This window comes from Muntiacus reevesi, chromosome 1 (genome assembly GCF_963930625.1).
Source record: "Muntiacus reevesi chromosome 1, mMunRee1.1, whole genome shotgun sequence".
NCBI classification, from domain to species: domain Eukaryota; kingdom Metazoa; phylum Chordata; class Mammalia; order Artiodactyla; family Cervidae; genus Muntiacus; species Muntiacus reevesi.
This window is the reverse complement of record NC_089249.1, coordinates 196,147,383-196,173,905: the sequence shown is the minus strand read 5'-3', so window position 1 is coordinate 196,173,905 and position 26,523 is coordinate 196,147,383. Positions and strand designations below refer to the sequence as shown.

Here is a 26,523-nt window from a genome sequence, read left to right as displayed (position 1 = left end):
CCAGGCCCACCCACAAAGACATATCTGGTTCTGGACACCTCAAATTCACCCTCTCATTGGTCTCTTAAGTCTCATTATCCAATTTTTTCTGACACCCTGACATCCTGAACATCCCCCCAAGTGCTGAACCCCCACACCCATTACAAAGATCCCAATTCTGACCCTCAGGGTCTCTCCCTACAGTGACTCACTAAAGGATGTTTAAAGCTCATCCCCTAAGATCCACCTCTGCCCAATCTGCATGATCTGTTTTCCCAAACTTCTTCCATCCAGATGCTCCCACCATCCCACTCCCATCTGTACTCCCAAAGGACACCATGCTCTGAGACCACCCCATCCCCCCCCAAGGATGGTGCCCTCTGCTCTCAGCCCTCCTCTTTGCTGTGCAACTCCCCCAGAAATCCTCCCACATGGTTTCCCAGTGTACTTCCGGACCCCATTCTTCAGCCCCTGGAATGATTCCAGAAAAACTCCGGTCTCCAGGACCATCCTGTGATGATCCCACTAACACCCTAGGCTGACCCCTGTGTTCTGACTCTCCAACTGCATCCCCAAAGACACTTTTCCAGAGCTGCCCCATGGTGAGCCCCAGAACACCCACCCTGGGGTTCTCAGGCTCCCCAGAACTCACCCCCAGGACCACCCCCGCAAGGTCCCATCCCTTTAACTGAGATACCAGTGGCCACTGACATTCACAAGAGCTTCCCAGGACAATGTAACCCTGAGGCAGATGCTTGGAGGGGGGCCTCCCCCTGGACCCTGGCTCCCTCCTGCCACCCCCATACAAGTCTGCAGGGGCCTATCATCCTAGGCTGTCCATTCCCCATTCCTTCCATTCCACTAGTAATTCATTCCAAATTAACTCCATCTCGCCAAACCTCTTTCAACCCATTCCTATTATGCCATCCCAGGGACTTTCCCAGGGGCCTACCTGAGGACACCCTAGGTGGTCTCTCGTACCCCAGCTGCTGGGGAGGGGCCATACATTCTCCCCAGTTCCCTCACTCCACCCTGCCACCCTCATCCTCAGACACCCGGGCCCCTGCTGGAGGCAAGACCCTTTGCCTTTATGCCATCCAGCCTGGTGAATATCAGGACCCCTGGACACACCCTCCCAGTGTATCAACAGAATTAGGCCTGAGCTGCCAGAGCTTTGTCCATGTTTACTTTGGTTCCAAGCAATCCTTCATTCATTCCTTCAACCAATCATTACTTACTGAGCATCACTGCCTGTCTTTGTCTCTCCCTGAGTCTTTCTATGAGTCTCTTTGTTTTGGATTTTTATTTGCAAACTGGATGTGTCCCTCTGACTCACCGCCCAGCACTACTTCTTTTCTTTTTAACAGCTTAAAAAAAATTTTTTTTTTACTTATTTGGCTGCACCTGGTCTTAGTTGCAGCGTGTGGGGCCTAATTCCCTGACCAGGGATCGAACCTGTGGCCCTCTGCTTTGGGACTACAGGCAGAGTCTTAGCCACCTGACCACCGGGGAACTCCCAAGAGGTTAGGAAGTGGTGAGGGGAACTGCTCATTCTTCCCACCAGGGGGCAGCACGTCCAAACACAAGGCTGCTGGGGAGCGCTGCACGGAATTTAGAACCACAATGACTGCAGCAAACCTGGCACCTTAGATCCACCCACACCACAATATCAGAGCACTGCCAGGCACACACACAGAGAGAGAAGGGGTGTGGGACAGGCTGAGTCTCAGAAACCACAGAAAGTGATGATGCAGAAATCCCCACGACCCTTGGGCTGCTGGGAAACCCAAAGGACTTTGATTTAGACCAGACTAAGCTTCTCCCAGCTCCAAATCTTCCCTGGGACAGAGATTTGCTCTACAACCCTCTGGAAATGTGCCCCTCCCATTTGCATACTCCTGTGAACGGGGAACTCATTACTTCAAATCTGTTAGAAATCACAATTCCTCCCAGGAGTCTTAGGTAAACCTCTGCACTCTGCTTGCCACCCTCGATCCAGAGCACTGAGGGCAACAGAGACTCTGAGTTCCCTCCACCTCAGGCGCACGAGCACCCCTGAAGCCTACTCTCTCCCAAACCCAACATCATCAAATTTTCCCACTTCTGGTTTTAAGTCACTCATGCATCCAGTCCAAAAACATTCAGTGGCCACCCACTACATGTCTGGCATTCTGCTCAAATCTAAGCAGAATTTCACTGTGGTGAATGAACAACAAATGCAGTCTCAGCCTACCAAACCCTCCTTGGAAGGTCCTACCAGAGAAGGTGGGTTGATCACTGTCCATCAGTTTCCCACTGGCTGATATCTGTCCCACAAATCCTTCCCTTCTTTTTTTTTTTTTAAGTAATTTATTTATTTATGGGTCTTCGTTGCTCCGCGTGGGCTTTCTCCAGTTGCAGCGAGCTGAGGCTGCTCTCAGGTTGCAGCACATGGGCGTCTCACCACAGTGACGTCTCTTGCTACGGAGCACAGGCTCTAGTGCAGGGCTCAGTAGTTGCAGCACACAGGCTTCGTTGCTCCAAGGCATGTGGGATCTTCCCCAACCAGGGATCAAACCCCTGCCCCCTGCATTAGTGGGTGGATTCCTAACCACTGGACCACCAGGAAAGTTCCAGTCCTTTCCTTCTTGTGGCTTCAAAACCACCCACTTCCTTCCTTCGCACCCCAGCCCAGGTCCCTTCATTGCTCACTTGGAAGATCAGGGGAGCCTCTCACTGGTGCCTCGCTCACCCCTCTCACCTTCCAGAAGACCTTGCAGAGGAATTTTGCAAAATGCAACTTAAAACACTCTGGTGGAAAACAAAAAACTAAGTTCTCACGACAGCTCTGAACCCTCTGCCAACCTCTCCAAACTTTTCCTTGGCTTTCTTTCCCACCAACTTCTCCTTCTGGGCTTCCAGTTGGCACTAGTGGTAAAGAACCTGCCTGCCAATGCAAGAGACACGGGTTCTATCCCTGGGTCAGGATGCTCCCCTGGAGGAGGCAACCCACTCTAGTATTCTTGCCTGGAGAATTCCATGGACAGAGGAGCCTGGCGGGCTACAGTCCATGGGGTTGCAAAGAGTCATACATGACTGAGCACATCTTCATCGTTACCACACCAGTCACATTTTTGTTCTTCAAAGGTGGTACTTTCGTGGCCTGCAATGTGACACCGCCCCCGCCCCCGGCAAAGTCATATGTTGGACCTAACCCCAGCACCCCAGAATATGACTGTGTTTGGAGATATGACCTTTAAAGATATAATTAAGATAAAGCCATTAGGGTGGGCCTTAGTCCAATATGGCTAGAGTCCTTAAAAAGAGGGAGAAATTATTATACCACTTGGAGAAATGAGCCTGTGAGGACACGAGAAGACAGCCGTCTTATAAGCCAAGGAGAGGCCTCAGAAGAAAGCAGCCCTGCCAACGTCTCAATCTTGAATTCCTAGCCTCCGGAATTGTGAGAAAATAAAGGTCTGAGGTTTAGGCCACATAATCTGTTAAGTGTTTTGTTACGGCAACGCCAGGTGACTAAGAGAAATTCGGTACCAAGGGTGGCTCGGAAGGTAGCTATAAATATCAGCTACAACCACATGACGAGTTACACAAGAAATGACTATGATTGTCATGAGAATTTCTCCCCTGTTTTGGTATGAATATGTGTGGATAGAACACATTTACACATATAATTGCTTCCCAGGTGGCTCAGATGACAAAGAATCCAACTGCAATACAGGAGCTGTGGGGGACACGGGTATACAAACCAAGCAAATACCTTTGTTTTCCTCCCTTTTTTATTTCCGTATCATGCAACGTAGATGTGTTGACTTTATAACATAGTGTTTTAAGTGTCATTAATTTCACATGGTAGCATTTTTTACTTATTCATTTATTTTTGGCTGTGCTGTGGCTTCGTCGCTACGCACGAACTTCTCTCCAGTGGTGTAGAGCAGGGGCTGCTCTAGCGGTGGTATACAGGCTTCTCATTGCGGCGGCTTCTCTCGCTGCAGACGGGCTCCAGGGCCTGCGGGCTTCAGTAATTGCAGCTTCCAGGCTCCAGAGCACAGGCTCAGTAGTAGTGGTCCATGGGCTTACTTTCTACATGTCATGTGGGATATTTCCAAACCAGGGATTGAACCTATGTCTCCTGTCTTGGCTGGTGAATCCTTTACCAATGAGCCACCAGGGAAGCCCCTACATCATAGTTTTAAATTAGGAAATCAAAGAGAAGGATAAACATCACTCAAGGACTTTATCTCCTCTTCTGAGGCAAGGGTTAGCGTGTTTTCAGTCATTTGCGGGACAGTTTTATCAATCTAGGTGGAAGTATCATCTTGTTACTGCCTTTTTTTGCAGATTAAGTATGGTTTAAGGAGTTTGTGTGTATCAGGTTGACATTGGGTAGATTTGTGATAGCTTATTTTATGTCAACTTGGCGAGGCCATGATGCCCAGAGGTTTTCAAAGACCAGTCAAAATGTTGCTGTGAAGGTTGTTTTTTTAGATAAGATTATCATTTAAATCAGCGGACTTTGAGTAAAACAGATTATCCCCCCCAATAATGTGGGTGAGTCTCATCTAATCAGTTGAAGGTCTAAGGAAACAAAGACTGACTGCCCCCAAGAAAGGAGGAATTCTTCAGCAGACTGCCTTCAGATCAAATTGCAGCTCTTCCAGGGTCATTAGTCTGCTGGCCCATCATGCAGATTTTGGATTTGTCGGCCTCCACAACCACATGATGAAAGGGGAGAGTGAAAAAGTTGGCTTAAAGCTCAACATTCAGAAAACTAAGATCATGGCATCTGGTCCCATCACTTCATGGCAAATAGATGGGGAAACAGTGGAAGCAGTGTCAGACTTTACTTTTTTGGGCTCCAAAATCACTGCAGATGGTGATTGCAGCCATGAAATTAAAAGACACTTACTCTCGGAAGGAAAGTTATGACCAACCTAGATAGCATATTAAAAAGCAGAGACATCACTTTGCCAACAAAGGTCTGTCTAGTCAAGGCTATGGTTTTTCCAGTGGTCATGTATGGATGTGAGAGTTGGCCTGTGAGGAAAGCTGAGCACTGAAAAATTGATGCTTTTGAACTGTGGTGTTGGAGAAGACTCTTGAGAGTCCCTTGGACTGCAAGGAGATCGAACCAGTCCATCCTAAAGGAGATCATTCCTGGGTGTTCACTGGAAGAACTGATGTTGAAGCTGAAACTCCAATACTTTGGCCACCTGATGCGAAGAGTTGACTCAGTGGAAAAGACCCTGATGCTGAAAGGGACGGTGGGCAGAGGAGAAGGGGATGACAGAGGATGAGATGGTTGGATGGCATCACCAACTTGATGGACATGAGTTTGAGTAAACTCTGGGAGTTTGTGATGGACAGGGAGGCCTGGTGTGCTATGGTTCATGGGGTCACAAAGAGTCAGACATGGCTGAGCAACTGAACTGAACAACCACATGGGTCAATTCCTTAAAATGATGCTCCGTCTCTACGCACACATCCTATTGGTTCTGCTTCTCTGGAGAACCCTGACTTACATACCTCAGGATCTTTGCACCTGCCATTCCCTCTACTCAGAATGCTCTTTTCCACTTCCTATCTTATCAAAGGAAGGCCCCCCTTATCAGTATAACACAAAGCTCCAATGCCATAAAAGGAATAACTAAAACAGTTATCTCATGTAAACATCAAAAAAAAAAAATCTGGTAAAAATCACCCTGAACAATGTTAAGACAAAGGACAATTCAAAAATAATAAAATCTTAAAAGGCAAATGACAAACAATAAACAAAGGGACATAACACAAAGGGATAATGTTCTTAATATATAAAGAACTCTTAGAAACAATAAGAAAAATATTACAACAGTCCACAAAAATGTTAACAAAGAATATGAACTTTGAGTTCACAGAGGAAGAGAAACAAATGGTTCTCAGTCACAAGAGAAGATTCTCAACTTCATAAGGGAAGTGAACATTAAAACTACACCACAATACAATGCTTAACCCATCAGACTGGCAAAGATCAAGGGGTTTGATAACACCTCCTGTTGGTGAAATTCTGAGGAAACTGGCACTCTTATTCTGATGATGAAGAAGGAAACTGGTACAGACTCTATGCAGAACAACTGGTAATATCTACCTAAATGACAAATGCACACACCTTCCAAGCCAGTTATCACGTTTCTAGGAATTTCTCCTTCAGATAGAATCACTTGTATGTGAAATGATGCAAATGCACTTGTCCATCATACACTGCAGCACTTTATTGTGGCAAACCATTGGAAACAACATCATGTGTTGCCAACATTATGTGAGCATCCATGAGAACACATCCATGAGAACATAAATTTCTTTCAAACATGGAGGAATACTACAGTAGTCTAAGAAAGGGACCAGCAAGCACTGTTCCCTGACATGGAGTGTTCACCAAGATATACTCTAAGTGGAAAAAAAAAAAGAAGGCTGCAGGATGGTTTGTGACCATTTATGCTAGAAAAATAAATCAGTAAAGAAGGGGCTTTCCTGGTGGTCCAGTAGTTAAGAATCCACCTGCCGGTGCAGGGGTCACAGGTTCAATCCCGGGTCCAGGAAGATTCCCACATGCCTCCATGAGCCGCAACTACTGATGCCCGAGCACCAAGAGCCTGCGCCATACAAGAGCAGCGATTGCCACGAGAAGCCTGCACACCCCAATGAAGAGGAGCCCCCACTCGCCGCAACTAGAGGAAGGCCGTGTGCAGAACAAAGACCCAGCGTGGCCATCAATCAATCAATCAATCTTTTTTTAAAAAATGAATAAATGGAAATGTAGGTATTTGCTTGAAAATGCCTAGAATATCTCTGGAAGTTCTCAGAAAAAAATCTGAGTAGTGGCTGCTACTAGATCAGAGGTGCTCAAACTTTATTTCATTATTACACGTTAAGGAGCAATCTTTTTTAGACATTTTTTAATTTCCCTGTATAAAAGTTTAATGCCTCAGAACCAGTATGTATCTACTAGATCTAAACATAAACAGTCTATGTATGTCTGTGCACATATCCCCAAACCACTTTTCATTCCTTTGAGGATAATATCAGGCTGCTCAGGTGGCTCAGTGGTAGAGAACCCACCTGCCAATGCAGGAGACATAAGAGATGCAGGTTCGATCTCCGGGTCAGGAAGATCCCCTGGAGGAGGGTATGGCAACCAACTATAGTACTCTTGCCTGGAGAATCCCATGGACAGAGGAGACTGGCGGGCTCCAGTCCCTGAGTTCCAAAGAGTCAGACACGACTAAAGTGACTCAGCATTTCACGGGCCAGAGAAGGAGCCACAGGACACCTGGATTTGATCCCCGGGTCTGGAAGATCCACTAGAGGAGGAAATGGCAACCCACTTCACTCTTCTTGCCAGGATAATCCCACAGAGAGAGGAGCCTGGCAGGCTAAAGTTCATGGGGTTGCAAAGAGTCAGACCCAACGTACTGACTGAACAACAGTCTGAACAACTGAAAAATCGCATCTTAAAATTTGACACCTGGTCTATCATGGAATTTTTTGCATTAATGTTGATTTTTTTACATGCATTGATGCCAGGAGCTGAGGGTAGCGAGGGATACAGAGTGATGTCTATGGGGTTTCTTTCTGGGATGATGAAACAATTCTGCAGGAGACAGGGGTGATGGCTGTACAACCTCATGAATATACTAACAGCCTCCGAACTATACACTTCTAAAGGGTGAATAGTATGGTACAGAAAACACTCTTAATTAAAATCATTGCACTGGGACTTCCCTGACAGTTAGGACCCTGCTTTCACTGCAGGGGGAGTGGGTTCAATCCCTGGTCAAAGAACTAAGATCCCACCTGCCACATGATGTGACCAAAAAAAACCCAAAACAAACAACAAAAAACATTGCACTGAAATATTATTTACTTGATAAGCTCTAGAGATTTAATGCACAGTCTAGAGCATATAGACAACAATACTGTAATCATTAAATTTGCTGAGACTGGAACTTTATTATTCTAATCACTAAAGAGAAATGATAATAATGGAACAGAGGTGATAATGGTAGTGATGTGTGTTCGTGCTAAGTCACTTCAGTCGTGTCCAACTCTTTGGACCCCATGGATTGTAGCCCACCAAGCTCCTCTGTCCGTGGAATTCTCCAGGCAAGTATATTGGAGTGGGTTGCCATATCGTCCTCCAGGGACTCTTCCCCACCCAGGGATCAAACCTGCATCTCTTAAGTCTCCTGCATTGGCAGACAGGTTCTTTACCACTAGTGCTAACTGGGAAGCCCCAGTAATAATGATAGAGGTATACATATTACTACAATGCCTATCACGTTACAATATAGCAATATGTCCAATTACCATGTGGTACACCTTAAATTTACACAGTGTTATATGTAAAAGCATTTCAAGGTTTATTCACTTTGACTACTGAGCTGTCAGGCAGAACGCCTCACTCACCTCACCCTAATCTCAGCTGTGTGGATGAAGACAGGGGAGGCGGTGAGGCACTGAGACAGTTTGCATGAGGCTGGCCCAAGAAGGAGAGACTGGAAGATCAGGCTGCTTGGAGACGCTGGCCACAGGATGTGATTTCCATGGAAACCAGGAAATCATCGACACCACCGCCCCTACCCACGGTGGGACACCTGCAGCTGCTTCTTGGCCCCCGTTCAGCTCACTGTCCCAGGATTAGAGGGACACAGCCAACACCCACCCCATCCAAGCACAGTGTAATTAAATTCTGGTTTTAGCAGGACTGTTCACACAATCACACATGTATTCTCACCCCAATTACCTGGGGTCTCTTGAAACTTTGCATGGACAGACACGGCTGCCAGGTGGGGATGGGGAGGTGGGGGGGTACTGGGCCAGGTGACAGGGTTCAAGGTCAGGGGGACTTTCCCTCCACCCCAGGACCTTTGCACAAGATGTTCCCTCCATCCAGAGCACTTTATTTTCTCCTGTCTTTCCCAAGTTAATGCTATGCCCCTGCTTCAGATCTCAGCTCTGGGAAGTCCTTTGTGACCACCCAGGCAGGTCAGGTCCACCAAGCACCAGGCTTCAGCCCAGTCTAACATGTATCAGGATTATACATTATGTCTGTCTGCACAGGTGACACAACTCACTTCAGCCTCCCCCAGTGAACTGTGGCTTCTGGGAGGTCTGGACACCGATACATAGTAGGTCTTCAGCCAACACTTACTTAACAGTTTGAGAGCTTTCTGCCCAGTAGAAGGAACAGATAATAAACATGGAAAGAAATAAGACGCATGGTAGAAAATGCCCTGAAGAAAATTAAACAAGGTGATGTAGGACCTCCCTGGTGGGCCAGCAGTTAAGACTCCTCACTATCAATGCAGGGGGCCCAGGTTCAATCCCTGGTCAGGAAACTAGATCCCACATGCTGCAGCAAAGACTCGCCACAACCAACTAAATACATATAAATAAATAAGAAAAAAAGGAAATTAAACAGGGTGATGGGATGGGTGATAGGAGAAGAACCAAGAAGATGAGGGAAGAGCATTCCAGACTGAGGGACCCACAAGGACCAGCTTGATGGGTTTGGAGATCACAGTGGAGTGGGTGGGAGGGAGTAAGGGAGGGGTGAGGGCAGGTCATGCAGGCCCTTATGAAGCACAACAATATTAAACTTGACTGAGGCTTCAATATTAACAATATTAAACTGCTCTGACAGTACAGTGGTTGACAATCTTCCTTCCAACGCAGGGGACATGGGTTCGACCCCTGGTCAAGGAACGAAGATCCCACATGCTGCAGGGCAAGTAAGCCCACACAGTGGGAGAGAACTAGAGAGAAGCCCAGGCACCACAACAAAGACTCAGTACAGTCAAAGTTAAATTAAAAACATGTTTTAAAACAATATTCACACATTGTAAGTCAACAATACTGCAATACAAATAATTAATCTTAAAAAACATACTTGGCTGTATGTGGAATAGAACATACTCCAAAACATGTAAAATATTTTTAAAAAAATAAATGTTACCAAAGCTTTGTGATCTTGGGAAATGCTGAAGATTAAGAATCCCCTCCCCAACTTCTCATGTTCCACCTTTCATGGTTACTCTAAGGAACCACCCTCCCATATGACTTGGAGGAGTCCCAACAGATAACATGCTCTGATGGTTAATTTTATGTCTCAACTTGACTGGGCCACAGGGCCCAGATATTTGGTCAAACATTATTGTGGGTGCATCTGGGAGGGTGTTTGTGCATGAACTAACATTTAAATCTGTAGACTGGGTAAAGCAGATTGCCCTTCCTGGTGAGGGTGGGACTTGTCCAATCAGTTGAAGGCTGACAAGACCAGAAAGCTGATGGTCCTCCTACTAAGACAGAATTCCACCTGCCTGAAAGACCATCTGTTTTCTGGCCTTGAGACCTGATCCGAAACCTCCCTTCCTCCTGTTGATCTCAGTTTGAGCCTGTAGATCTTGAGATGTGCTCATCTCCATAATCACCCAAGCCAACTCCTTATAATAAATAGATATTCCAGGCTACAGACATATAGCCAGAGCTATAGGTAGATCTATAGACAGATATTTTATCAAAGTGGATAGATACCTAAATAGATACAGACATATATATGTAGTATGAAGTGAAAGTGAAAGTGTTAGTCACTCAGTCATGTCTGACTCTTTCCAACCCCATGAACTTTAACCCACCAGGCTCCTTTGTCCCTGGGATTTTTCAGGCAAGAATACTGGAGTGGGTAGCCATTCCCTTCTCCATGGGATCTTCTCGACCCAAGGATTGAACCTGGATCTCCCACACAGCAGGCAGATTCTTTACTGTGAGCCCTCAGGGAAGCCTGATATGTAATATATGGATATATTAAGGATATGGGCTTCCCTGGGGGCTCCATCAGGAAAGTATCTGCCTGCAATGCAGGAGATGTCAGCAATGCAGGAGACTTGAGTTTGATTCCTGGGTCAGGAAGATCCTCTGGAGAAGGAAATGGCAACCCAATCCAGTATTCTTGCCTGGGAATTCCCATGAACAGAGGAGCCTGGCTAGAATGTATAGGTATATATAGATGTCTATATTAAGATTTAGACAGATCTCTAGATATCTCTAAGATCTATAGATGTTTATATTATATAATTATCTATATATTTATAGCTATATGAAAAGTGAAGTGAAAGTGTTAGTCACTCAGTTGTGTCCAACTCTCTGTGGCCCCATGGACTGTAGCCTGCCAGGCTCCTCTGTTCATGGAATTCTCCAAGCAAGAATACTGGAGTGGGTTACCATTCCCTTCTCCAGGGGATCTTCCCAACCCAAGAATCAAACATGGGCCTCCCACGTTGCAGGCAGATTCTTCACCCTCCGAGCCACCAGAGAAACTGTTCTAGCGGTGTAGAAATAGACAGATAGATAGAGATATATATAGCAGATAAAGAGAGACAGATGAAACTGTAAATTGATAGAAAGATGATAAATAGATGATAGACAGATGATTGATAGACAGATAGATAGACTGATCCACTCTATCGGTTCTATGAATAATCCCAATACAGATTTTCTTGTGTGCCTGTAACAAGACCAGATGCCAACCCTCCAAATTCCCATTCTTTGCCTCCTAAGTGTGTAGCTAGACTGGGTGTCCCCACTGACCAACTAGAACAAAATGCTTGCCAACCAAACTTTGATTAACTCCTCTCCTTCCTTCAGGTCCCTGAACTTAACCACCAGCAGACAGCCCACTGAGAACAGGCTGGTCCCAGCGCAAAGCATCCTCTCATCTGGTATTTCATCCTGACACCCTCCCTACAGCTGGTTCTCTCTGCCTTGTTCATTGTCTTCATGAAAAGAGCACCCTCTGGCCTCACTCTTGGGAGGCTTGCAGACTCCACAGTCAGAGCCTTCTCCCCAGGGCATCATCTTTCTCCTCTCCCCTTGCCATAATCCTTTTGAATGAAGGCTCTCCTTACTAAGTCTGGGCTTTCCTGGTGGCTCAGACAGTAAAGAATCTGTCTGCAATGCAGGAGACCCGGGTTCAATCCCTGGTTCGAAAAGATCCCCAAGAGAAGGAAATGGCAATCCACAACAGTATTCTTGCCTGAAGAATCCCATGGACAGAGGAACATTGTGGGCTATGGTCCATTGGGTCGTAAAGAGTTGGACACAACTGAGCAACTAACACTAACTAACTTACTGAGTCCAGACTTGTTTTTTTTTTTTATTGACAGCTGCAGGGAAGACTTCAGATTTTTTCTTCTAGGAGCAATAGGGCCCCACAGAAGGCTTGAGAGCAGAGACGTGGCGCCCTTGGGACAACCAAGTGGATTCAGGGAAACCATGAAAATGCTCAAGCTGTAGGTCTAGCTGGAGAGTGGACAGATTTAAGCTGCATTTTGGAGGGCGAGTGGGCAGAACTAAGAGAATTAGAGGCAAGTCTCTGGAGGTCCCCAAACCTCCAGCAAGTGGAACTCCAGGAGTTCCACTATTTGTGGCAAGAACAGCCCAGGAAGGTGGCTTAGCATCAGAAGATAAGAGTAACCCTGAGGCAGGAGAGTACAGGGTAAGGGTGCCCACCAAGACTGTTCATCAAGGAGGCTTAGAACCACAGAGCATCAGAGCGCACGAGGAAAACAGGCTGCCAGAGCGCCCTTGTTAGAGCCGGGATTCGAACCCGGGCTTCCTGTCTCCCGGATCCGGCTGGTCCCACAGCTCGCGCTTATTTCCGGAGAATCTGAAATTTGAATGATTCCTAGGTTTCACCAGGGAGCCAGGAGACATTCTGGGTAGGGGACCACCAAGCTTCGGTGTGGAAGCCGGAGGTGGCGGGGAAGGGGGCGGAGCTAGGGGCAGGAAGTGGATAATAATAGCCTCTAGCCCTTCCTACCTGCCAGACTGCTGCGCTTACCACCCAGTGCGAGTCACCGCCTCCACCTGTCCCTCTGAGGTTGGGACTAACTGATATTATCTCCGTTCTACAGAAGAGAAGACTAGGGCCCCCAGGAGGGGATGCCAAGGTTCCGGAAGCAGTCCAGAGAGCCGCCTCCTCTCGGCCTGGGACCCCGGGGCTAGGAGGGCGTGGCTCCCGGCCGTTCCCCCTGACCCCCCTTTAGAGCCCCCCACCCAGGCCCCAAGACAGGAAGACAGTGGCCAGGGCAGCCCTGCTAGAGGGCGGGGGAGGGGCCGCGCCAAACCGCGGACAGGATTTCTCAGAATTTACAGTAGGATGGGGGGAGGGGACGCTGGGGCTGCCCCCCCGGGGCCTGCGCAACCACAGGGAGAGTGGGTGCTGGAGAGAGGAGTGATGGGGGTGGGGAGGCCCAGCTCAGGCCTTATGAAAAGGGCCTCCTCTCGCCTCCATCCCTCCACCTCACCCCCCACATAATGAGGAGACTTGTGGGGCCCCCTTTACACTAGGCATTAGCCTGTGTGTGCATGTATGGTTCATGTCTCCACAGTGGCCGCGGTACACAGGTATACACGCATGTCATGTCACACATGCACACCCAGGTCAGAGTATGTAGGTGGGTGTGTGTGTGTTTGCACGCACGCACACGCGAGCGCGCACCTGCTCAGCGAGTCAACTCAGGTAGACCCAGGCGTTTCACCCCCAGTCACCCAGGCACACCACAGAACCCAAGATAGATAAGCTCCCAAGCTGCGCAGCTGGAGTTCGTCCCCTACAGACAGAAACTCCAAAATAGCAGAAGCTAGAGCAGAGTTGAGCCTTGCCCAGATAAGAGACGGAGACCACAGATTTCTCATTCTGGAAGTCAAGGAGACCTTCCTGATCACACAAGTGCAGAAAGGCGCCTTGGAGGTCAGAAATGGAGTGATGTCAGCCTACTCATAGGCCGCTTTGCTGGAATCCACCTTGGCTAAGAGATGCGCAGGCGCACAGGAGGACCCTGAGATCACCCAATACGGGCTCAGAGCCAGGAAAAGCAAGGTGGGAGGCCAGAGGAAACCCGGAAGACATGCCCCATAAAAGTGATGCAGACTACCAGCAGGGTGCGACTCTTCTCTCCACGCCCACCCGTGTGTCTATCAACACGCACCCTTTTTCCTCCTAATAAACACTTTGCTTGTTTCACTACTTTCTGTCTTGGTGTGGAAATTCATTTCTGCACAGCTGACGGGCCAGGGGCCTGGTCACTGGCCAGTGGTTCCTGGTGGTTTAGTGGTTTGGATTCAGTGCTCTCACTGCCCTGGCCTGACTTCAGTCTCCAGCCGGGAACCAAAACCCTGTTTCGAACTGCTGCTGGATAAGGTCACCGGAGATCGCCCCCGCCCCCATCTCCCTGGGACCAGACCCAGGACCATGTCCTTCCTTCCACAACCCCCCTGCAGGTTGAACCCAGTTCTCTGGCCAATCTCTTCCTTTCCATCCCTCAACCGACCACCAGTCCTCTGTGCAGGGCAGACTCCATGGCATTTTTTTTTAACTTGAGGTGCAATTCACAAAACAAGAAAAATTAACATTTTAAAGTGAATGATTCTGAGGAATTTAATGCATTCACCACCACCTCTATCTCAGTCCAAAACATTTTCATCACCTCCAATGGAAACCCCCTGCTCAAGAAGTCATCACTCCTGACTCCCCCCTCCCCACCCCCCAGCCTCTGACAACCATCAACCACTATCTGCCTCTGTGGATTGGTCTATTTTGAATATTTCATATAATGGAGTCATACAACAGTTGGCCTTCAGGGACTGGCTTCTTACACTTATGCTTTCTAGATCTCAGATCAAATGTCACCTCCTCCAAGGGACCTTCCCTGCCCTCCCCTGTCCCCAGACACCTCGGCCCACAACCCTCAGCAGCATCTGACATAATCTTGACCTTCTAGTTCTCTCAGTGGTGGTCCTTCTCCTCAAAGCCACAGGCTCTAAAGGACAAGGATGGGTTTCATCCTCTCTGGAAAGTTGTCAGTGACTGAATGAATGACCCGTGTGACGGTGTCCTTTCCTGTCTCTCTCTGCCCGGTAACATAGCCTCAGCTTCCCGTTCAATCCTCAGATTCAGTACAACAGTATTTAATCATGTACCTACTGCTTGAGAGTTCCTGTCCCAGATACTGGGCTCCCACAGGGGAAAAAACAGATGGGGTCCCCTTCCCCACATCGCCTTCATCGTCCAGGTGGAGGCAGTCCACCTGGTGTCACCTTAAAAACTATTCACAACCTAAAAGTTGAGAGTTATGTTTTATTCAGTGGAAATTTTTAAGACTTTAAATCCAGGAGACAGCATCTCAAATGACCCTGAGAGAACTGCTCCTCTGAGGAGGCAGGGGAGGAGACAGGTTATTTAAAAGTTTTACAATAAAAGGTAAGTGGTCTGAACATCAAAAGATGATTGTTAATTAAGGAAAACCAGATACCCCAAGCTAAGGAATTTAGCACGTCTCTATGTATGGGAAGATGCAAGAGCCTGGGGTCACTGAAATCATTCCTTTCTTATGTATCTCAGCTCTCCGGGGCCATATCCTTTGTTTTCAGGTCTTGAGCTTCCTTGGTGCTCACTGTAGGGAGTGGCTGCAGTCACTGATGGCTGCTGAACATGTTAGTTGCTCAGTCACGTCCAACTCTCTGAGACCCCATGGGCTGTAGCCCACCACGCTCCTCTGTCCATGGAATTCTCCAGGCAAGAATATTGGAGTGGGTAGCAATTTGCTTCTCCAGGGGATCTTCCCAACTCAGGGATGGCTGCTAGATTGCAGTATTCTTCTCCTTCCTGAGTGCTGTTAGGGCTCACTGGCTCGCCTTGGAGGGCTGCAATCACTAATGAACTGTGGCATCCTTGTTTACTGATATGGCATAAAATATTCCATTTCTCACTGCCAACACAGGATTTAGCTGCAATCAAAGTTGTTACTAGGAGGATCAACTGTTCCTATCCAACTTGCTTATACATTCAACAGATATTTATGGAAAACTTACTGTGTGTAGGATTGACATAAATATTAATATCGTGTATTTTACAGTGGGTGTTGAGGGATAGTCCTTCCTAAGAGGGCAGTGTTTGGGACTTCCCTGGTGGTCTAGTAGACTTCCCTAGCGTCTGAGATGCTGCACTCCCAGTGCAGGGGGTGGAGGTTCAATCCCTAGTCAGGGAACTAGATCTCTCATGCCACAACTAAGAGTTTGCATGCTCCAACTAAAGATCCCACATGCTGCAACCAAGATATGGACAAGCCTAAGTAAACAGATAAATAAAATTTTTTTCAAAAAAGTAGTGTTTGAACCAAGAGAAAGTCATTTAAAGATTGAAGATAAGTAAAGCATTATAGGGAGAAGTAATAGAAAGGACAGGGACCTGAGGATTTCAAGGAGGAGAAAGTTGTCTATGACACCACTGTACTGATGAGGGGGCAAAATGGCCCATTTGCTGCTGGCTGTTTGAGGTTAGGCAGCATACAGATAACTGCCCCAAGCCTCAGTTTCTCTCTCTGTTCATGAGGATATAACAATGAAGCCTTTTGCAGAAGATGAAACAAAATCCAGTGCACCGGGAGCAGCTCAGAACAGGCAGCCAAGAGATGAGCCTACTTGTCCTGGGTGACACACTCCAGGGAGGTCACAGCCGTTGGAGGGTAGGTGTAAACCTCTGCCTGCTCCACCCTTTGGTCTTGCAGAGCCAGCCTCCCACTGTTGCTAGCTGGAGCCAATTATCTTCAGCTTATCTCCAACCCTTCCAACCCTTGAGCCCCCTCCACCTCAGCTATTCCTGCTCACCACCTTGCTGACCTTTCCCCAGCCTCAGCAGGTCCTTCAGCTTTCTGGCATTGCACCCCTCCACCCACGCCAACACACACACACACCTCACACTTGACCTCAACGGGTTTTTGTGGAAGGCAGTTTTACAAAGCAGAAAAGAAAACCACGTGCATTTCCCTTCCATGAATCCTCCTCATGGAGCAGCTTTACCTGCTTCACCCCCTCACAGCTCAGAGAGTGTTGGAAACAGGGATAGATGAGCAACTTGGCGGGGGGCCAGGGGGGGCAGCCTGTGGCCACCCGTGGGAAGATGAGTCACAGCAAGGCTGTGGTCAGTCTCCCCCTTTCTCAAGATGATGAGCCAGCCAGCTCTCCTGTGCTTGTATGGTGGCTTTATTTATTTTCACTCAGTCTCACACACCACAGGATGGAGTGGGGTGGGAAAGAAGGACAGTTATAGCAGAAATACACTCAGAAACTCCCCCGGCACCCCCACCTCACTCAGAGAGGAAACCAGAGTCCTCACCTCGACCCACAGGCCCTGCATGACCTGCCCCCCATCACCTCCCTGTCCCCACCTCCTCCCACTCTCCCCCTCCATCACAGCCTCAGCCACATGAGCTTCCTCTATGTTTCACCAACTCTCCCGGCATGGTCCCATCTCCAGACCTTGGCGCAGACAGTTCTTTTCACCGAAGGAGGGGGTCTTCCCCCAGTACATATATAGCTCCCTCAAGTGTCTGTTCAAATGTCACCTTCTCAGTAGGGCCTTTCCTGATCCCTCAATTTCAATTTTTATAACTCACCCAATGCTACCTCTCCCAATTCCCTTACCTCTTTGTTCTCCATGACATTTATCACCACTGACCCTACTATATATTTTTTCTTGTTTATTTCTTTTATATGTCTCCCTCACCAGGCTGCTGGCACTACAGAGTCAAGATTGTTCATTGCTCTTTCCTCAGCGCCTGGAACATGGTATCCAATCAATAAATATTTCCTAAATGAGTAAAGGAATTTTCTAAGTGAATGAATGAATGAACAGTTATGATGACTGAGCTGTAAGTTTAGCCCCAAGCCCCCTGCTGGCCAAAGCAGAAAGGGAAACAAGATCAGTTACATTCTCTGTGAGGATGAAGGGCTTTCCTGGTGGCTCAGAGGTAAAGAATCTGCCTGAAATGCAGGAGACCCGGGGTTGGATCCCTGGGTCGGGAAGATCTCCTGGAGAAGGAGATGGCAAGCCACTCCAGTATTCTTGCCTGGAAAATCCCATAGACAGAGAAGCCTGGAAGGTTACGGTCCATGAGGTTGCAAGAGTCGGACATGACTTAGGGACTAAACCACAACCCACCACAAGATGACACACACACACATACACAAAGAGATGGATTTAGCAAAACTTGTAAGCATTTATGGGAACATTTAGGAGACTATCTTCAAGACTTTGAGGTATGGAAGGATTCTTAAACAAGAGAGAGATGTACAACTGCAATAGAAAAGAAGGATACATTTGGCAACATAGAACTTGTCTTCAACAAAATTTGCCAGAAAAAAGATGAAAAGACAAATCAGGCAAGAACGCTGCGATGTTCACATGTAACAGAGGATGTATATCTGGAATATATAAAGAGCTCTGAGAAGTCAACAAGAAAAAGGTAAATATCCCAGCAGAACAGGCAATTCATAGAAGAGGAAACCCAAGTGGCCAACAGATTTTGGCAAAGATGTTCAGCATATGAATGCAGGTTAAATTCATTTTACACTCACCAGATTGGCAAAAACCAAACAGTTCAGAAAAATCATCATATGTCGGCACAACATGGACATCCTCTGCATGCAAAGGAGTATAGATTGGTAATACCACTCAATGGAACACTTTGACAATGTCAAGGTTGAAGGCAAACACCATGCAGGTCTGCAATTTCTCTCCTGGGTATATACCAACAATAAACTATGGCCCTTGGGCCACTTCTGGCTACACCTGTTTAGGGAAATAAACTTTTATTGGAACACAGCTATGTCCACTTATTTACATACTGTCTATGGCTGCTTTCATGCTACAATGAAAAGATGGAGTAGATGCAACAGCAGCCATCCCACAAAGTCAAAAATATTCACTCTGTGACTGCTTCGTACAGGAAGTTTGCCAACCTCTGCTCTGGGTCACTGCTTCTCAAACTTCAATGTGCATACGGGTCTCCTGGGAATCTTGTTAAAACACAGCTTCTGACTCAGCAGTTCAGGGAGGAGCCTGGGACTCCGCATTTCTAACAAGCTCCCAGTGATCCTGATGATGCTGGCTCATGGATCATGACTTGAGTGTCAAGGATCCAGGTGGCACAGTGTTCCGTCAAGATGTGTCTGTTAACCCTTGCAGACAAAGCAGAGAAATGCAGCCTCATCAACATCTTCAACTCATTTTATCTCTGCCCCCAGCATTCACCAATCAGGTGGGCAGAAACTTTCATTCAATATCTGCTGCACATTCAATATGAGCCAGGCACACCCGAAGCAGGAAGGGAATGTCATGCATTGATAGCTGAAGACATCTCCCCAGCCTACAAGGATGGGTGGAAGAGGAAACATAACATGTGGCTGCACAGTGTCCTAAAATCTGGTCCTCAATTCGATCCCGTTGTTGCAGACATGACCCAAGGGGCCCATGGATGCCCCAGGGTGGAACATGGCACTGGATAGTTCCTACAGCAGCAACTCCCAGGCAGCCACACGGAAGGCCGCAGCTGCCCACTGGCTGTCAGAGGGTAGAGGCCACACCTATGGACCCAGAGCCCATCAAATGAGTAAGTGACATGTCTTGGGTGAACAGTTTAGACATTTGTGCAAGTTTCCACTTGCAAACACTTCAGTGTGGAATACTTCTTCCCTCATCCAGTTCCTGTTTGACACACAGTAGATCAAAAAAATATTTATTGAAAAAAAAATGTATTTGATGAATGAAGAAATGATTCATATTCAGTTCTAACAGCCATCATATATAAATGGCATTGACAAAAAAAAAATAGTAAAGAGCCAGGTTAGGGTGAAGGGAAACAATTTTGAAGAATGAGAGGACATTTCCCCTTAAGACAGCCCTACTCTGGGGTTGGGAGCATGAGTGCTTTCTGAAAAGGAAAAGAAGAGAGAGGAGTTAACATCTGTCAAACACTTGTGTATGAAGTGCTATGCACACAGTAAGTGAGATTTAATCTTCTCAAACCATCTGAGGTAGGTGTGGTGGTCTCTACTTTGGAGAAGAGGAACCAGAGGCTCCACAGGCCACCTCCAAGTAGAGGGAGGGGTGGGGGTGGAGGTCTGAGTGGTCCCCTGGGGTAAGAATAGGATCAGAGGTAGAAGTTTGCAAGCAGTGGGTTCTGGCTCTAGAGAAGGAATGGTAATGGGGTCTGAAGGGAGTGAGTTCTCCATCCCTAGAGGAATTCAGGTAGAGACTGGATAACCACTCATCACTAGATTCTTGGAACACCTCCTGATGTTGAAATTCTATGACCTGTTTTAGACAGATCCTTCTCTGGGCTTTTCCAACTGGAGCTGGAAGGTTAAAAGGGACTTGAATGATCCAAGGGCCGCCAACCCCCATTCCCCTGAGTACACGAGGTGTGAGTGAGCTGGACTCAGACACTTCAGACACACCAGGTGAGTGGACTCACCAAGAGGAAGCTCCAAACTACCCACATCTCCCAGAGGTGGTATGCTATGACCTGACTTCCTTCTTCTGTCTGCTTGTTAGCATTTTTTAACATTTCTAGGGCCAAGCCTGCATTTAAGGCCTCTATGCATGATCAGCCACAACTATGTGGCATCTTTGTGTTGAGAGCCAACTTCTCTGCACCCCCAGTCTACCCCTTTCTAACAGTGGGCTCTGGCTAAGAAGGGAACAGGCTGGCGCTGTCACTTCCAGGCAGCCCTCCTTCCTGCCTCCTCAGGATCTTCTTGGGAGATGTAAGTCTCCAAGCCCTGGATGTGTACTGGGGCTGAGAGGTCTTCTAGGGTACAAGTAGCCAAAGAGAGAGAGAAGACTAACATACACACCCTTAGACACTGAGGGTCTGTTCCAGAGGCTCAGGCTGTGACTCAATGAACAGAGGAAGCCACCTGAACTGGGTAAGTCTGACATCCACACCAGGTGGTAAGTACACACAACCGCCCCTGCAAGAAGTGAGGGGTCAGACATCCTAAGATGTTACCTTCTCCTTCAGTATGGCCCTCAGTGTGTCTGTTCCCAGTACCCACCATCCCCCTAGAATAGGAACCCCAAAGCCAGGAAGGTGTTCCCATGCTTGTTACTAAGCTGGGCACTATGAATTATAAATAAATGAGTGAGAGAATGAATGAATGATCAACTGAGCACATGAACAAGTGATTAAATGTATAAAAGAATCGATGAATGGATAGACATTTGGGTAGGTAGATGAATGGATGAATGGATAGGTGTGTAGATTCAGAGCAAAGTGGTTGGGTGGATGGATCAATAGATCTAAGGATGGATAGATGGGAGGAAGGGAGGGAGAAAGGGAGGATGGGTGGGTGAGTTGATGTGATTAGATGGCTGAGTGTTTAGATGAATGAATAGACAGGAAGATGGATGGATGGATAGATGGATGGACAAATGCATAGATGGGTGGATAGATGAATGGGTGGGTGGGTATATGGATAGATTGATGCATGAATGAAAGGTAGGATGGATGGGTGGGTGGATGGATGGATGGACAAATGCATAGACGGGTGGATGGATGAGTGGACAGATGGACACACGCAAGGATCAGCAAATGGATGGGAGGGTAGACAAGTAGATAGATGGGTGGATGGATTGATGGATGGATGGATGGATGGATGGATGGATGGATGGATGGATGGATAAATGGAAAGAGGAAGAAAAAGTGACTACCCAAAACATAATTCAGGCAGAATAGGAATCATGGTATGACCCAAGGTCCCACAGACTCGCCTCTTAAAAATCTGGTCTGGACACTAAAAAGTGGATTCTCCTCCCAGCCTTGCCCAGTATTTGGAGCTGGGTCAAAGCCAAGCCACTCATACTCCCAGACAAACCCATGATCAGTCCCCACTACACCTTTGCAGGTCTGGCCTTGCCCAGGGGAAGCTTTCAGATGGGGCTCCCATCACCCTCCCAGCCCCAAGGTTCTCTGCTGGAAGCTCGGGACTTGATTCGCAATTTGTGGGGCAGGGAGGCCTGAGCCAGATCCTCCCGGGGATGGTTCTCCGGGACCGGGCAGGCCACTCTGGGAGGCAACCCCATGGGATCAACACCAGGTGTCAGCAACACCTCCGAGGACCCTGAGGCCGGGCACGCGGTGGGTATGGGTGACCACAGCCCCCAGCAGGGCCTGAGCTCTGGTCTGGGGCCCCCATGCCTATCCAGGAGGTGACAGCTGAAGAACGCAGCTGGCAGGGCAGCCTGCAAGGCCATGTCCACTCTTTTGGAGGCAGGGTCCTGGAAGGACCTGGGGGCAGTGGCCAGGCTAGTCCACCTGTGAGCCACTAGGCAGCGCCAGCATCCTGGAACCCCGGCGTCTAGGGAACACGGTCTCAAGAGGCAGCCGTGGGAGCCAGGTAGAGTCGGGGTCTGATCAGCCCTAGGACTGGGGTCCCCAGGCCAGGGGGAGTCCCATAGCAGAGTAGGCAGGGTCCGGGTCCCACCCGTGGCGGGCAGGAGGCCAAAGCGATGCTTCAGCGCCCGCAGCTCAGCCCTGAGCAAAGCGTTCTCCTCGAGCAGGGCGGCCAGCCGGCCCTCCAGGGCCGCGTCATTGAGACGGCGCTTCTCGCGGGATCTCTTGGCCGCCTCGTTGTTCTTCCGGCGCTTCTCCCAGTAAACCGTGTCCTTCTTCTCTTCCGGCATGAACTCCCGCTGCCGGCGCACTGCCGGACCTCGGACCCGCGCTCCCGGCAGAGTTTTGCGGTGACCCTGGGGTACGTCCGGGAGGACCAAGAGACCCACATCCATGGTCGCCTGGGAGCCCTGGGGGAGGAAAGACGAATTCTTGGGACTGGAAGCAGGAACCTGCCCTGAATGACTCCTTCCTCTAATTTATCCCGTATCTCCACCACCCCCGGGGGAGGGGCCCAGGATAGAGTGGAAATTGGGCTGGAGAGCTGGGTGGAGGCAGAAAGGAGTTTAACAGAAAGAGTGGGGAGCTGATGGGATGGTTTGATGTCTGAGGGAGAAGTGGGTGAGGCTGCCAGAGAGCAGAGATTTCAGGCTTAAAAGGAAGCCCCTGAAGTCAGGGGGAGTAGGTTGGGTCCCATATCCTCAGGAAGACGGAGGCTCCTTCCCAGGAGTTCTTACCACTGAGGAGGTCAGCACACAAGCCGAGGGCTCAGTTCAATCTGAGCTCCAGGGTAGGATTCTTGGAGACCCAGAGAGACATAGGAGGAAAGCCAAACCTAGAAAAAGAGAATGTGTGTCCGTGGAGTTAAACTGAGCCAAGGTAGGGTCAGAAGATAAGCCACTACTCACCTGAAAAGTGCTAAGGTTGTACACCAAGATCTCTATCTGCAGCCAGAGGTTTCCACCTGCCCATCCACCCTGCTTATATATATTCATAAGGTCTTCTATTCACCCACTCACTCAGTCATACACCCTTCACCGACCTACCTAGCCAACTCCTATTCCATCCATTCATCCCTTCATCCACCAACCACCATCTATTTATCCATCCATCCCGGTCCCATCACCTCATGGCAAATAGAAGTGGGGGGCAGGGAGTGAAAACAGTGACAGATTTTTATTTTCTTGGGCTCCAAAATCACTGCGGATGGTAACTGCAGTTATGAAATTAAAAAATGCTTGCTCCTTGGAAGGAAAGCTAGGACAAAACTTCACAGTGTGTTAAAACGCAGAGACATCACTTTGCCAGCAAAAGTCTGTATAATCAGAGCTATGGTTTTCCCAGTAGTCATGTACAGATGTGAGAGTTGGACCATAAAGGAGACTGAGTGCCAAAGAACTGATGCTTTCAAATTGTGGTGCTGGAGAAGATGAGAGTCCCTTGGACTGCAGGGAGATCAAACCAGTCAATCCTGAAGGAAATCAGTCCTGAATATTCATTGGAAGGACTGATACTGAGGCTGGAGCTCCAATACTTTGGTCACCTGATGAGAAGAGCCAATTCATTGAAAAAGACCCTATGCTAGGAAAGATCGAAGGCAAAAGAAGAAGGAGGTGGTAGAGGATGAGATGGTTAGATAGCATCACTGACACCATGGACATGAATTCCATCTTCATGGATATGAATTTGAGCAAACTCCTGGAGATAGTGAAGGACACCCATCCATCCCCCATTTGACTGTACAATCCTCTATTTCCTGCCCACTCACTCATCCACCTGTCAATTCATTCACTGTTAGCTTTATTTTTAAAGTAATATTGTGCCTACAGGAAAAACAAAAAATAGACAAACTGGACCTCACGAATGTTTAAATTTTGCAAAACAAAGGACACCATCCGCAGAATAAAAAGGCTACCCACAGAATAGGAGAATATATTTGCAAATCATAAAGCTGATATAATTTGCAGATTACATAGGTATTTGTATCCAGAATATATAGGAAACTCTTAAAACTCAACAACAACAAACACCAAACAACTCGATTCAAAAATGAACAAAGGACTTGAGTAGACATTTCTCCAAAGAAGCTATATAAATGGCCAAAAGGCACATGAAAAGATACTCAGTATCACTAATCATTAGGGAAATGAAAATCAAAACCACAATGAGATACCACCTCACACCTCCTCAGATGACTACTATCAAAACAGCAGAAAGTAGCAAGGGTTGGCCAGGATGTGGAGAAACGGGAACTTTTATGAACTGCTTGTGGGAATGTAAAATGGTATAGCCATGGTGGAAAACAGTATGATGACTCCTCAAAAAAAAAAAATTAAAAATAGAATTACCACATGATCCAGCAATTCCACTTCTGGTTATACCTGCTAAGTCATTTCAGTCGTGTCTGACTTCTTGTGACCCCATGAACTGTAGCCTGCCAGGCTCCTCAGTCCATGGGATTCTCCAGGCAAGAATACTGAAGTGGGTTGCCATACCCTTCTCCAGGGGATCTTCCCAATCCCAGGTATCGAACCACCCTCATCTCTTACATCTCCTACATTGGCAGGTGGGTTCTTTACCACTAGCACCACCTGGGAAGCCCACTGGATATATACCTAAAAGAATTGAAAGCAGGGTCTCAAAGAAACATTTGTACACCCATGTTTGTAACAGCGTTATTCATAATAGCCAAACAGTGGAAGTAACCCAAGTGTCCATCAACAGATGAATGGATAGGCAGTTCATCCAAACTGCAGAATATTGTCCAGCCTTTAAAAGGAAGGAAATTCTTAAAAGGAGACCCTGCTTTCAATTCTTTTGGGTATATATCCAGTGTATAAGGCTTCCCAAGTGATGCCAGTGGTAAAGACCCTGTCTGCCAACGCAGGAGACATAAGAGATGTATTTTCCGTCCCTGGGAGTGGCTTGGCAACCCACTCCAGTATTCTTGCCTGGAGAATCCCATAGACAGAGGAGCCTGGAGGGCTACAGTCCACAAGGTCACAAAGAGTAGGACACGGCTGCAGTAACATACACACACATAAGTATAACCAGTTCACTTAGTTGTACACCTGAAACGGACACAACATTGAAAATAAACTATACTACAATAGAAAGAATTTTTTTTTAAAAAAAGGAAGAAAATTCTGACACATGCTTCAATGTGGATGCAACTTAAAGGCATTATGCTCACTGAAATAACCCAATGACTAAAGAATAAATGCTCCTTTCGTATGGTTCCACTTATTGGAGGGACTTAAGGTAGTCAAGAACTGTAGCCCACCAGGCTCCTCTGTCCATGGGATTCTCCAGGCAAGAATACTGCTGTGGGGCGCCATGCCCTCCTCCAGGGGATTTTCCCAACCTAGGGATTGAACTTGGGTCTCTCTCACGGCAGGCAGATTCTTTACCATCTGAGCCACCAGGGAAGCCCTGAATAGTCAAAGCCGTAAAGACAGAAAGTATTGATAAAATTGTGGTTGCTGGGGCTGAGGGAAAGAAGTGAGTTAGTGTTTAACGGATATAGAATTTCAGTTTTAGAAGATGAGAAGAGTTATGAAGAAGGATGGTGGTGATGGCTGCACAATCCATGTCAAGTGAATGTATTTAATACCACTGAATTGTATGCTTAAAAATGGTTAAGGTGATAAATTTTATGATATGTGTATTTTACCACACTAAGAATATTTTCATAATAATAATTTTGTGCCTTTACTAAGGGCCAGGTGCCCTTCCATCCATATATCCATTTACTGGTCCCACTCACCCACCTTCTGTTCCTCCATTCTCTCATTCATCTAACACGTCCTTCCTATGTGCCAGTCATCCTTCCACAAATCCATGTATTCATCTATATATCCCTCCATGAGTCCACCCATCCATCCAACTAATAAGAAAGCAATTGATAAGAACTTCCCACATGACCAGTGTTGAAGAACTAGGATGTTAAGAATAGGAGCAGGAGACTTCCCTGGTGGTCCAGTGGTTTAGAATCCACCTTGCAATGCAGGAAATGCAAGTTGGATCCCTGGTCAGGGAACTAAGATCTCACATCCCCTGGAGCAACTACTGAGCCCATACGCTCTGAAGCCGGAGTGCCACAACTCAAGAGCCTCCGTGCTCTGGAGCCCCGCACCACAGCTGGAGATCCTGCATGACTCAACAAAGGTCCCAAGTGTCACAATAGAGGCCAGATGCAATCAAATAAAAAAAATTAAAGAAGAGGAGCAAATGGGGACTTCCCCAGTAGCTCAGCAGTAAAGAATCCACCTACAGTGCA

At 47.5% G+C, this 26,523-nt stretch overlaps 1 protein-coding gene across 1 annotated transcript; it reads right to left on the bottom strand.

Annotated features, from left to right (window-relative positions):
* Positions 1 to 21,781: 21,781 nt before the first annotated feature.
* Positions 21,782 to 23,071, bottom strand: NFILZ (NFIL3 like basic leucine zipper). Its single transcript, XM_065933264.1, has 2 exons — positions 22,982 to 23,071; positions 21,782 to 22,654 (listed from the first exon to the last, which is right to left on the bottom strand). Exon 2 carries the CDS (start codon positions 22,637 to 22,639, stop codon positions 21,782 to 21,784), a length of 858 nt encoding a protein of 285 aa, XP_065789336.1. The 5' UTR covers positions 22,640 to 22,654; positions 22,982 to 23,071.
* Positions 23,072 to 26,523: the final 3,452 nt, after the last annotated feature.